The sequence below is a fragment of the Mirounga angustirostris genome, unplaced genomic scaffold (genome assembly GCF_029215605.1).
Source record: "Mirounga angustirostris isolate CCGP_5_RB_7025 unplaced genomic scaffold, mMirAng1.0.hap1 SCAF_12, whole genome shotgun sequence".
NCBI classification, from domain to species: domain Eukaryota; kingdom Metazoa; phylum Chordata; class Mammalia; order Carnivora; family Phocidae; genus Mirounga; species Mirounga angustirostris.
Window position 1 is genome coordinate 67,417,419 of NW_026991720.1, and position 12,602 is coordinate 67,430,020.

Here is a 12,602-nt window from a genome sequence, read left to right on the forward strand (position 1 = left end):
GGGAGAGGAGGAGACCTTGCTTGGCATGCCCAGATAGCTAGGCATTCATGCCTGTTCCTGGCAGAACTGTGGGAAGTAATTCCCTTGTTTGTTAATGTGATTTGCCTCCTTCACCAACTTCTTTAAGAACTATGTTCTCTTGCATAGTTAACAAGTTGTACTTTAATATTTAATATTCCCCTCTGGAAGGGTATGGATCACTCTGGTGTGTAGTTTAAAAATGCCGGGTGGTTACAGATCTGTTTCAAGTTTTCTTTTTTTCTACTTACTTTTTGAAAGAAAAAAAAAATGATATACATTAAATACCACATATTAAGAGCTTTACTGGTTTCTTGCACAGACTGCTGTCATTCTAGAAGCCACATAGGAGTCTAATTTAAAATCCAGGGAGTAGTTTATGCAATGGGGAAATTTGGTGCTTTAAGTACAAAAATGAAATCCACTAATTTCTAACCTGGAGTTTATTTTCTTTCAGTCTGCTAGCTTGATTTCTCAGCTTTGTTCTAATAATATAAACATTTTTATGTTTATTTATAGGTCGTTTTAACCAAGAGAGCAGATCCAGCTGAGCTTAGAACAATATTTTTGAAGGTCAGTATAAAGGAATCTATTTTGTTTCTTGTTTGATTTGTGTTCTTGAACTTTTAAAGATTATTTTCAAACAGCTCTTTATTTCATTGTTATATATGTAAAAAAAAAAAAAAAAAATCCCAAAAGGTATCTTTACTTAAGACTTATGAAAGAGATCTACTACAATTATGTCTATTTTTTTTTTTTTTGAAATGTATCAGAAACTTGCAGGTGATTTTTTTGTGAGGGCAGTATGGTTTACATTTTAATTTCTTTTCTTTCACTTGGTGTCAGATACTGGAAAGGAGTTGCTGGGGGATTTAGTCTCACAACTCATTTACCTTTCCAGGATTCACCTGTGCGGTTTGATGATCATGCTTTTTCTTCTAAAGTTGAAAGCTCTTTGTTAACATTTCAGTAATCCTTCATCCATCCAGAGAGGGCTGTCCTTGCCTCTTGTTGGTAGAAGCCCATCATTGTTACCATCATTATCATTATCATCATTTTATTGCAACTGTGGTTCGTGGTGGAGGCCCAGTATGAGTAATAGTACGTATCAGTTCACAACAGATACCATATATTTCCTTAGTTTCTTAGATTTCCCCTACTTTGTGACATTGGGCAGTGAATGAATGATACTCTAATAAAAGTCTACTTCAGGTCCCAAACATGGAATCACGGGATGTTGGATTAAAGTACTCAAAAAAGAAAAGGCCACTTTTGTAAAGATCATTTAAAAAGTATATATGTGGGCCTTTTCTAAACATGATGGGAAAGCAGCTATGCTATACGTGAAGAGGACGAAGACTTCAAATGAGACACTTGACGTTCTGCTGTGTACCAAATATATGGCCTGGAAAGTTACTAATATTGTGAGCATCACTTTCCTCATGAAAATGTATTATTAAAAACTGAGAAATCGGAGAATTTGAATACTGACAGGATTATCTGATATCAAGGAATTCTTATTGATTTTTTAGTCTGGATGATGGTATTCTGATTACAGGAGCTATAAAGAGTCTTTTTTTCTTAGAGATACACACTAAAGTGTTTACGAATGAGATTATGATGTCTGAGATTTGCTTTTAAATAATCCAGTTTTGGTGGGGGAGGGAAGATGTGTGGTTGGCGTGGTGATAATTTTTGAAATTGGTAAATGGAACATTGAGTTTCTTACCCTGGTCTCTCTACTTTGTACATGTATGAACATCTTCCTGAGTTATAAAAATTTGTGAAGATTGAGTAAAAAAACCTGGATGAAAGTTCCCAGCACCTGATATGCATTAGATAACTGATTCAGTAAGTGCTTGAAATTAAATAATTCAAACACGAGAGACAGAGGCTTCAAAAGGAAATGGTTAAAAATGTGAGTAGGTTTGAGGGGAGGAAAAGCGATAATTTGTAAGGAGGTTTGGATTATGTGTAAGAAAGCAGAATTCTTTATAAATCTGGTTTTAGCCTGAAAGGACAACACAGTATAGAGATTCTAAGGTGGAAAAGGATTCTAGATCATGAAAGTCCAGGAAATAGAAATGCGTTGTTTTGCACCTGGACTAGCATCTGTTGCCCTGCACTGGGGGCTCACCGTGATTGGGATGAGGTGTGTATGAGGGAACCGTAGACATTTTTAGTGTGTGTATTTAAGATCTATAATATAAAACTCATAGTATAATTCTAGGAGACCACTTGTAGTGGGTTGCCAGAGACCCTAGAAAAATGGATAAAAGCTCATTAACCTGAGCTGGCAAAGTCATAATCATTCTTTGAACTCAGGACCTCTCTATTCTGTTTTGTAAACCAGCGATAGTTGCGGGCATCCTTCTGACAGGAAATGGGAAAAACTCTGAGTGTCTCAATAGATGGTGCATCTTGGATACCTACTGGTCTTTTGGCGTGATCCAGTAGAAACGCTCCACCTGGGTAAAAGCTGTGTCCACCTTTTGAGCCACATGGCAGCTGGTTAGGTTGAGATCCTACTTGGGAACAACCTGTCTTTTCCAGCTGCTCCCTGTCAACAGGAGGCAAGTCTCTACTGGAGACAAATCAGATTGGTCGGGTAGGAATTCCATGCAGAGTTCTGGAAAGCCACCTGTGAGGTTTCTGTGTCAGTGAGCCTGAAGGTTGGGGTGGGATCTTTGGGAGCACATAGGGAAATGCTGTCTTCTCTTGGGGTGGCTAAGACTACGTGGCTTTTGAATGAGAGTGTGACTTAGAGTCCTAGGGGGTGATGGGGCCAGGAAGGGGGGGACCATCCATGCAGAAAACAGTGATCAGCAGTTTCTGGAAGGGATTGTGGATCTGGCAGAGGTTTGGGTGATCTCATCAGGCTGGGGCAGTGTAGTACCAACACAAATCCACCTTGGCTCAGCATGTGGGGGATCTCTTGTTTACCATTTGCCACAGATGATGTTGTGGTGGGAGGAGAATAGGGATGAGGCCCATGGGGGCTCTGCCAGGCACGTCTCCACTGTGGCCGGGCTTTTCCGTTAAGTATGGATCAGCAGTAAGCACTCGGTAAACCTGACTACTTTGCTGATTTTCTATGACTTTTTCCTGACTTTTATTCTTGATAAATATCCCAACCTTCTGTCTGTTACACTAGTTAGAGGATTCTTCTGTAGCTCGCGGGGGAGGTGGACCTTTGGACCAGATGTGCTGATAGCAGAGGAGTTGGCAACTGTGGAGGTCAGAGAGAGCCAGTGGAACTGGCAGAGAGAAGGAAAGAGAGAGGGGTCCTGGAGGACTGAGGTGGGCCCAATTGTGGCTTATTTTATCCTTGAGAAGAGTTAAAATAAATTCCACTTCTTTTTTGGGGGGGATTTGCTTACTGTATGTGAAGTACAGTGTTAAGTGTTGGGGATGTAAAGATGCATAAATCATGGCTCCTGCCATTTCCTGTCTCACTGTGTGTAAGTGTAAAAAAAAAAAAAAGCCATGATACGGTTGATAAGCATTATATGGCGTTAATTAGTAGGAAGATGACGTGGGGCTAATTACATCTTGTTAGCAAGGGTCATTGCAGTTACAGAGAGGTGGTGATGTTGGAGCTGGGCTTGACAGTGAGTAGGTACTTACCAGCTGGAGAAGGTAGAGGAGGCCTGTGGGGCAGAGGAAGACCGTTCTGGGCAGAGGCGGCAGCAGGTGTGGAACAAAGGGCTGTGAGTGCCAGGTGGGGGTGACCCAGAGCACAGGCTCTTGGGCAGTGCACTTGGGTGGTAGGCAGGGCTGGACTGGTGTCTAGCATTCCTAGCCTGAGGCGGCTGAGTTTATGATGCAGCCTCTTCTGGTGATAAGTGGCAGCTGACATTTTGTCTGGGTGTGGAAGTTGAAGTCCAGGTGTGGTCAGTTTTGTTTCGAACCTAGGTGTTGACATGTTCTTTCCCTGACTGCATGTTAATTTGAGCAGGTGTCTGAGTGCTCACAGTTTAAATAAAACACCATGAAGCTTTGCGGTGAGTGGGATGTACAAGAGAGGTATAAGCAATGACCATGCCTTCCAGGAGTTCAGCTTTTATACGCGAGACCAGATTTACAGGCACACAGTAGGTGAAAGAGAATCTAGGTGTGCCTGCTTGCCAGTGTGGTGAAAGCAAATGCCACAGGAACGGGAGGAGGGAGCGGTCCCTGTGGTGGGCAGTGGTCAGAGAAGGCTCCTTGGAGAGGGACTTGGGAGAGCCCTGGGCTGAGTGGGAACTGGGGAGTCAGGGAGGAGGGCAGCTGAGGAATTCCGGGGGGGAGGGCCACCTTTGAGGGAAGGCTGGGAGATGGGCTCAGGAGCACACAGCCTCTCCAGGTTGAAGGATTCTTGCTCCTTCAAATGTTTGTTTGTTTATTTATTTATTTATTTATTTATTTATTTTATTTTATTTTATTTTTTTAAAGATTTTATTTATTTTTTAGAGAGCGAGCGAGAGGGAAACAGCATGAGAGGGGAGAGGGTCAGAGGGAGAAGCAGGCTCCCCGCTGAGCCGGGAGCCCGATGTGGGACTCGATCCCAGGACCCCGGGATCATGACCTGAGCTGAAGGCAGACGCTCAACCATCTGAGCCACCCAGGCGCCCTTCAAATGTTTATTTAAATTCATCTCTGTGGCAGGGAGTCTGCCAAGCCTTACAGGGTATGGGTGACAAAATTAGAAGGTAATTGGGAGTTTGGCACGTCAGCTGAAAAATAGGAAGCTGTTGGGGGTTTTCTGGGTCATCCAGTGACACTGGCAGGATGGGTTTGAGATTTGGTTGGTGCAACAGGGCCGTGAGTTAGGCAGCCTTGGGCGTAATCCTGGTGCGTGGCCCTAAAGACTTGATTAGGATTGTGGCCGCAGGGGGAATGGAGAATGGGCAAAGTTAAAACATTTTGAAGGACTGCTTGATGGAAATGATCTTGTACAGTGGATGAGAGGGCACAGGGGATAAATATGACCCCTGGATAGATAGCCTGGGTCAGGGAGATGCTAGTAATAAGAAGGGGAAAATCGAGAAGGAAACGGTTAGCTCAGGGGAGAGCAAAGGGGGTGATGTGTACTGTTTACAGGTGGAAGTAGCTGAATGCCTGTAGTGTAAGCTGTGGGAGATGGGAAAACTGGGTAAAGGGACTAGACAAGGGGAATAGGCCCTATGATAATTTGTAATGATGATACATAGTGAATTACACTTGGATTTTTTACAATTATTCTTTGTCAACACAACATGTATGTATTTAGAATTTTTGTTAACAAAATTGGAAAAACAGTTAATTTCTTTTTTTAAAAGAAAACTTTTAAAATGAGAAAATGGTTCATATTCATTGGCAAAAATTTAAAAAGCAGAAGTATGTAAAGAAAAGTAACTTGTGATTCTGCCATATAGATAAAATCCATGTCTATATATATAAATATGTATTTTATATGCCTATCTTTGTTTCTCTATCTCTGTGTATGTATATAAAACTTTTTCCTTTTTTTTTTTTTTTTTTAAAGATTTTATTTATTTGACAGAGACACAGTGAGAGAGAGAGGGAACACAAGCAGGGGGAGTGGGAGAGGGAGAAGCAGGCTTCCCGCCGAGCAGAGAGCCCGATGCGAGGCTCGATCCCAGGACCCCGGGACCATGACCTGAGCTGAAGGCAGATGCTTAACGACTGAGCCATCCAGGCGCCCCTAAAACTTCTTCCTTAACGCGAGAAAAAATACTGTTCTCTCCAGTTTTTCCCTTCACCTACTATGTTAGGAAAACCTTTTCCTATAATTGAATGTATTTCTACAGTATTTTTATTGTTGTGTGCTGTTCCTGTGTATGGCTGTTTTTACAGTAATTTATCTAGCCGCTTCCTATTATTGGGTGCTTGGTTGTCTTTTTTGCTTTGCTCGTATAACAACATTGTAATGAATACTCTTGAACCTGTTTTTTTGCATATAGCCTGCAATGTTTAATCATATTAAAACTTACAAAAATTGTAAGGGAGAGAGAGGCTTCAGGTCACTTGTAAAATCTAGTCCCGAAGAAGGATTAAATACCATTTGCCCCTCCTTTCACTGGTGCAAGGACAGCGGGGCACCTTTGTCAGGACATTCATATTATGAAGAATCCATCTCTATCAGTCGAAGGAGCAACCTTTGACATTTTTACCGTAATCGCAAGGCAGACCACCCAGCCTTGGTAATGAGCTGGTTTTGCAGACTGAAGAAAACTGTGTCTTCCGTGTTCAGATTAATATGTTCTTACATTTACAAAATTATTTCATTATCACCTCTAAAAACTGGGGCAGAAAACGTCTCAATTTTTTTTTAAATGTAAATTATTGAGGTATAAATCAAGTGCACAGATCCTAAATGTACAGCTCCATTAATGTTCACAAAGTGAGCACGCACCTATGTAACCACCCCAGAAGCCATCTGATGCCCCTTCCAGTCATTACCCACCCCTCCTGAGCGTAACCAGTGGTCTGGTTTTCAGCTTTATAGAAATGGAATCATAACACTGTGTTTTCTTGTGCCTCATTTCTTTCACTCTTGCTTTAGTTGTTAAGATTCATCCCCGTTGTTACATGTGGTTGGTGTTAGTTTATTCTCATTGCTGTGTTGTATTCCATAGCGTGACTGTACCACAGGAGTTCATTTATACATCCTACTGTTGGTTGACGTTTGAGTTATTTTCCAATAACTGTTGGTTGATGTTTGAGTTATTTTTTTGCTATTGAAGGTAATGCTGCTGTGGACATTAAAATGCTAAAGCGTGTTTTTTAGTAAAAAAATACACGTTTCTCTACACACATTTCTGTTAGAGACCTACTTATGGTTGAAATTGCCGTGTCTGTGGTTCCGTGCATGTTCTGTTAGAGGAGACACTGCCGAGCAGCCTTCTAAAGTGGTTTAACGGTTTACTCTCGTAACACCAGTATTTGAGAATTGCATTTCCTCCATGTTTTTGCAAATACTTTTTTAATTGTCCTGTGTAAGGGTTAGAGGTATGGCATTGTAATTTTATTTTGTACTTTCAGTGGAGTTTTTTTTAGGGGACAGCAGCTTGACAATGATTCTGAAGGTTACTTGTGGGAAAAAAAATCAAACACTGATCATGGCCCAGAAAACTCCTGAGAGGAAAGTAGTACAATAATTTTAAACTTTCCTTCATTCGACAGATATTTATTGGACACGTTTCACTCTCTGCCTGCCACCAGTCCAGGACCTTGAGGATGCTGCAGTGAGAACCCCAGGAAAAAATCCTGTCCTGACAGAGCTTTCTCTCTAGTTGTAGCAAGTAAGATGCATGCAGTCTTGCAGGAGTAGACAGGTCAGTTGGCAAGGATTCCTGCGGCAGGGATTGCAAGAGCTGTCAGCGTGTCCTGGCATCTCTCCATGGAATTTGGGGGCAGCCCCAGAGGGGAGCCTCTACCTTAGGAAGCTATCTGTTGCTGACTGATGAGAACTGGCGTTGAGGATGGACTTACTTGCCAAGCTGTTCCCTGTTGATCATATGATAATTAGTTTGTGATACACGTGGCATCCTAAAGACGGGGGAAGGGAGAATGATTTCATTTGTGCTCCTGGGACAACCAGGAGATTAAGTGGAAAAAACTAAAGTTGGAGGATCCTTACCTCAAGTCACATAAAAAAATAAAGTAACAATGTATTGAAACTTAAAAGATAAAGCTATTTAAAAGCTAAGAGAAAATGTGGGTGAATATTAGTCTTGAGATGAGGAAGGCTTAGCTTCTAGACTTAGAAGTAAGTAATGGAAGAAATTGCAAAGGAGGAAAAAAAATCTACAGACTCAATTATCTACAAGTATCAAACTGGATAAATATTTGCAACAAATCTGATAGACAAAGGGGGAAAAGGGCATGTTCACACACTGCTGATGGGAGTGTAAATAGGTACAGTCTTTTTTGGAGAGCAGTGTGATAATAAGTATCAAGAGCCTTCAGGTTCCTCTCCTTTAACTCAACAATTTCTCTTCCAGGAGTCTAGCCATTGAAGATTGCCAGGAATTTGGACAATTGTTATATACAAGGCTGGTTACCTTAGCTTTATTTAAAAACACCCCAAACTGGAAAATAACCTAAACGTCTACTGGTGGGAGAAGAGTTAAATTGTGTTTTTAACTAAATTAATTACTCACTGCTGTAAGCAAACATAGGTATGATTCTCAATCATAGGATCGCTGTAATTAGCAGCGACATCTCCTTTGTACTTCCTGTCTTGTTTTGCCTCAGGAAAATCAAAATATAATTCTTCTACATTTCCAAAAATCCAGTTCAATGCTAAGTGAAGAATAGTGGGATTCTTGGACCAGTTTTGAGCTTTTCTTTTGTACCGTGCTAAAAAAAAAAATGTTAAATGGAAACGGATCGTACAGAACATTTATAAAGTGCTTATTGTGTGTAGTGCATTGTGCTAAGTGTGTTACATGATTATTCATTTATTTCTATCATCGACCTTAAGAAGCAGGTAATGTTATCCCCATTTTACAGGGGAGGAGCCAGAGGCCGGGAAAGTTTTACTTACCTGAGGTCCTACAGGTGGTGAGAGGCAAAAGCAGAGCTCAGCACCGGCCAGGCCTGAGGGACTCCAGAGCTTGTTACTGAGTATCTAAGCAAGAGTTTGTCCTGCCTTGGAATTAAAATGTAGAAATAACAAGTGACTTGTAGAAACAATTGTAATGGGACTTGACTCTGCGGCAGCTGCGGAGGGAGTGGAGATACTATGGTTGCATTTCCCTTCCCGGGTGCCCCCACGGCGCCCCCACATCACCGTGGCCTCCGGTGTGGTCACTGTCATCCATCTCGCCTTGTTCTTCGAGTAGCTCAGGGAGTTCACCTCCTTACCCCCAAATCACTGTTCTGTCCCCAGGATCAACAGGCCCTCTCCTGCACCATCAGGATACCGTATGATCTCATGTTGTTTTTCAGCATTTCTCATGGGCCCTGGGACTCCATGGAACAGGAATGAGCAGCTTCCCGCTTATGGGCACTGGAATCTATCACTAAAGGCAAGAGGAACACTGTGAAAAAGCATCGAGTGCACCTAATTCTCATTGACCATTTCCACTCTAGAATGGAGAAGACACTAACTAGAGCAGCCTTTCATATCTTCTTCCATAAAATCCCGCAAGAAGCCATACGGCTTCTTTCCAGCTTAGCTTGTTTGTCCTCCTTTCTTGCATTATTGGTGCCCTTGAAACAGGAATGGGGGCAAAAGAATTAGGTTGTTTCCATCCATGATTTTATAATTAAATCTGTTTTTTTTTTTTTAAGCTGTATGTCCTTGCTAAAAACAAGATGTAATTTGTCTTTCCAAATTTCTGTAAACTAGGGTTTCTCAATATCAGCACTGTTGACATTTGGGGCTGGATAACTCTGTTGTAGGGGGTTGTCCTGACCTCTCCCAACTAGATGCTAGTAGCGTCTCTCCCCCTCAGGTTATGACAGTCAAATTTGTCATCAGACACTGTCAGATGTCCTCTGTGGGGAAAAATAAATACAAACGGAAGAAGTGTAGAGCTAGAGAAACCTCGCCCACCCCTCCCCCCATCCCTGAAAGGCAGGAAACCTAGGGAGAAGGCTGGGCCTCTTAGGTTGTACTTGGCTGTTAGGGGACGTTGGTGTTTATAAGCTGGACAATCAGGCTAAGCTGCCCACAGTTGAGAACCTGAGAACCACTGGTATAAACATAAAACTTGGCACATTTAACATGTTTTTGTTTTTTTTATGAGGTGTTTGGAAATAACTGTGCTTGAGAAGTGTATTATCATATCTGATGTTTTATCCTTTGAATATTTTCAGCTTTTTCGCATATTGATCCCATGATTATATACTTTTGAGGGTAAAATATCTTTTTTTTTTTCTAAACAGTATGCAAGCATTGAAAAAAATGGTGAGTTTTTCATGTCTCCCAATGACTTCGTCACTCGATATTTGAACATTTTTGGAGAAAGCCAGCCTAATCCAAAGACTGTGGAGCTTTTAAGTGGTGTAGTGGATCAGACCAAAGATGGGTATGTTTGTTTTTAATTATCTCATTTAATTTTTTTGTTTGAAATAGCTTTCTGTTGCTTTAAAGATTAGGAAGTCAATGAATACTTTTCCATCTTGAGCATTTTCTCTACCTGTTACAATTAATTCATTATTTTAGGAATACCTTTAACATTTCCTTCTTATCACAGTTGGGGATTCTATTGTGTATTTTTTTTTTTTTAAAGATTTTATTTATTTATTTGACAGAGACAGATAGCGAGAGCAGGAACACAAGCAAGGAGAGTGGGAGAGGGAGAAGCAGGCTTCCTGCCAGGCAGGGAGCCCGACGTGGGACTTGATCCCAGGACTCTGGGATCATGACCCGAGCCGAAGGCAGACGCTTAACGACTGAGCCACCCAGGCGCCCTATGTGTGTATTTTTTTAAGACTTTATTTAGGGAGAGAGAAAGAGAGAGCACACTTGAGGAGGGGAGGAGCAGAGGGAGAGCGAAGGAGAGAATTTCAAGCAGACTCTGCGCTGAGCACAGAGCCCTACATAGGGCTCTATCTCACATCCCTGAGATGATGACCTGAGCCGACATCAGGAGTCGGATGCTTTATCAACTGAGCCACCCAGGCACCCCTATGTGTGTATTTTTTGACAGTAAAGAACTGCTTATAGTTTCAGAGACTTATTGTAGTTGATGAGTGGTATGAGATCTACTAGAATATTTGTACATATATTGGTATTTTTCAAGGGAACTGTAAAAATTGTGAGTAAATGTAAAATATAGCTCTATGAACGTAACTTTTCTATGATCTTTTCCTCTGCTCAAATAGCTTTTGAAATCTTCCATATGATTAAATCGTATGAATCTAACAGACAGAATAATATGATGGTTCCAAATCACTAAGAAGGGCATTCTACCCAAACTGGAAGAGACTGACACTTTGCTGAATGCCTTTGGATTTTTTTTTTCCCTTACCAGTGTTGTCACATTTAAAAAATGAGTTTTTCCTAAGCTGTTTAAGATTGCAGTTGGCTTTTACCATTAAGTGTGGAATATTGAGCCCCACACTCTTGGTAATACAAATACCAGTGTCCCCTAATAGCCAAGTACCATGTCCAAGAACTGGCCTTCTCCATATTAACTGTGGTAGACCCAGCCTCCTACCCTTGCTCTACCTGTCAGCATCCCCTTCCGTAGATTGCAGTTACCTGCTGTTCCGGAGTGGTGTTCTCTACTCTGGGCCTTCTCTGTCACCTGATTTTTCCCACATGCACTGGTTAAGATACAACTATAAAAATTTTTTGATGTATTGCAAATGCTTTCAATTTTTACCAGCATTTATTTCCCTTTTCTTATTTATGCGCCTGTGGTCCCATCTTCCATCGAAGTAATCTCCTCTAAAATGAAGGTCTTGCAGATAGGAGGGAGAGGGATGGATATTGGCTGTGATACTTACAATAACATCCCGGAGAGTTGCTGGATCGTGCTTTCTCTGTTTTTTATTCTGACAGAGGTTATTTGGGTTACTTCTATTTTCTGTCTCCACCCCAACACAGCATTTTTTGCTTGGTGGGAAAGTGTGTGTAATGTATGAGCAGGCCATTATTCCCTCACAGGGCCTCTGCTGGTTGGTGCTTGGAGAGGCTGATGTATATTTCACACTAGTCCATTGAAGCAAAAGCTAGATAGAACGTAGATTTATTCTCCAGATGTATTTTTTGGGGGGGGAAGTTTGGTTACTTTCACACGCCTTGTGTTCATGATTCGTAGGAAGTGTGACCAAGCTCACATACAACAAGAATGGTCTGATTCAAGGTTTAAGATTCATTTTTTTTTTTTTCTTACTTGATAGTTTAAAAATTCTTTAAATTACAGAAACATTGAAAGAATATAATGAACACCTATAAAGAATACAATGAACAAAGCATGCTCTGCACCTAGATTGACTAGTTGTTAACACATTTGTCACCTTTGTCTTCTCTTTTTACACACACATGCTTTCTACATACAAATATATGCATACACACCATTTTCTTTTTTGGCTAAACTATTTAAACTGTAGACGTCATGGTGGTTTGGCATTTATCTTCTAAGAATAAGAACATTCTCCTACATAACCGCCATACCATTATCTTCCTTAGGAGAATTAACAGTGCTGTGAAGTATCTTCTAATTTCCGGTCCGTATTCTAACATACTGAATCTTTCCCCCTGCCCCCAGCCTCAAATGGCTCATTGCTGGTTTTTGGTTTTTGTTTTTTTTTGCTTTTTTGTTTTTAAATCTAGGATCCAGTCAAGGTTCTTTTATTACATTTAGTTGTTATATCTCTTTTAATCTAGAACAGACCCTTGCCTTCTAATTTTTTTTTTTTTTTCATGATACTGACTTTTAAAACCCAGGCCAGTTATTTTATTGAAAGTCCCACAATACTGGACTCGTCTGATTGCTTTCTCAGGCCTGGATTCATGTTAAAGTTTTTGGTGCAGGTTCGGAGTGATTCTGTACTACCTGTGGTACCTCCTCAGGAGGCAAGTTGTCATAGCATTGGTGATGGGAGGTTTGATCACTTGGTTAAGGTGGCATCCCCTAGAT

At 41.1% G+C, this 12,602-nt stretch overlaps 1 protein-coding gene across 5 annotated transcripts in view; it reads left to right on the forward strand.

The window, feature by feature from the left end:
* SLC25A13 (solute carrier family 25 member 13) overlaps positions 1-12,602 on the forward strand; it is a 180,527-nt gene that overhangs the window by 22,861 nt on the left and 145,064 nt on the right. For 4 of the 5 annotated variants that reach the window (XM_064575248.1, XM_064575246.1, XM_064575244.1 and 1 more), the window contains exons 2-3: positions 538-591; positions 9,898-10,040. In XM_064575248.1, the coding sequence (XP_064431318.1) occupies positions 538-591; positions 9,898-10,040 (197 nt within the window). Of the gene's footprint in view, positions 1-537; positions 592-9,897; positions 10,041-12,602 lie in introns of those variants that run through there. The other variant, XM_064575247.1, reaches the window with a different exon arrangement.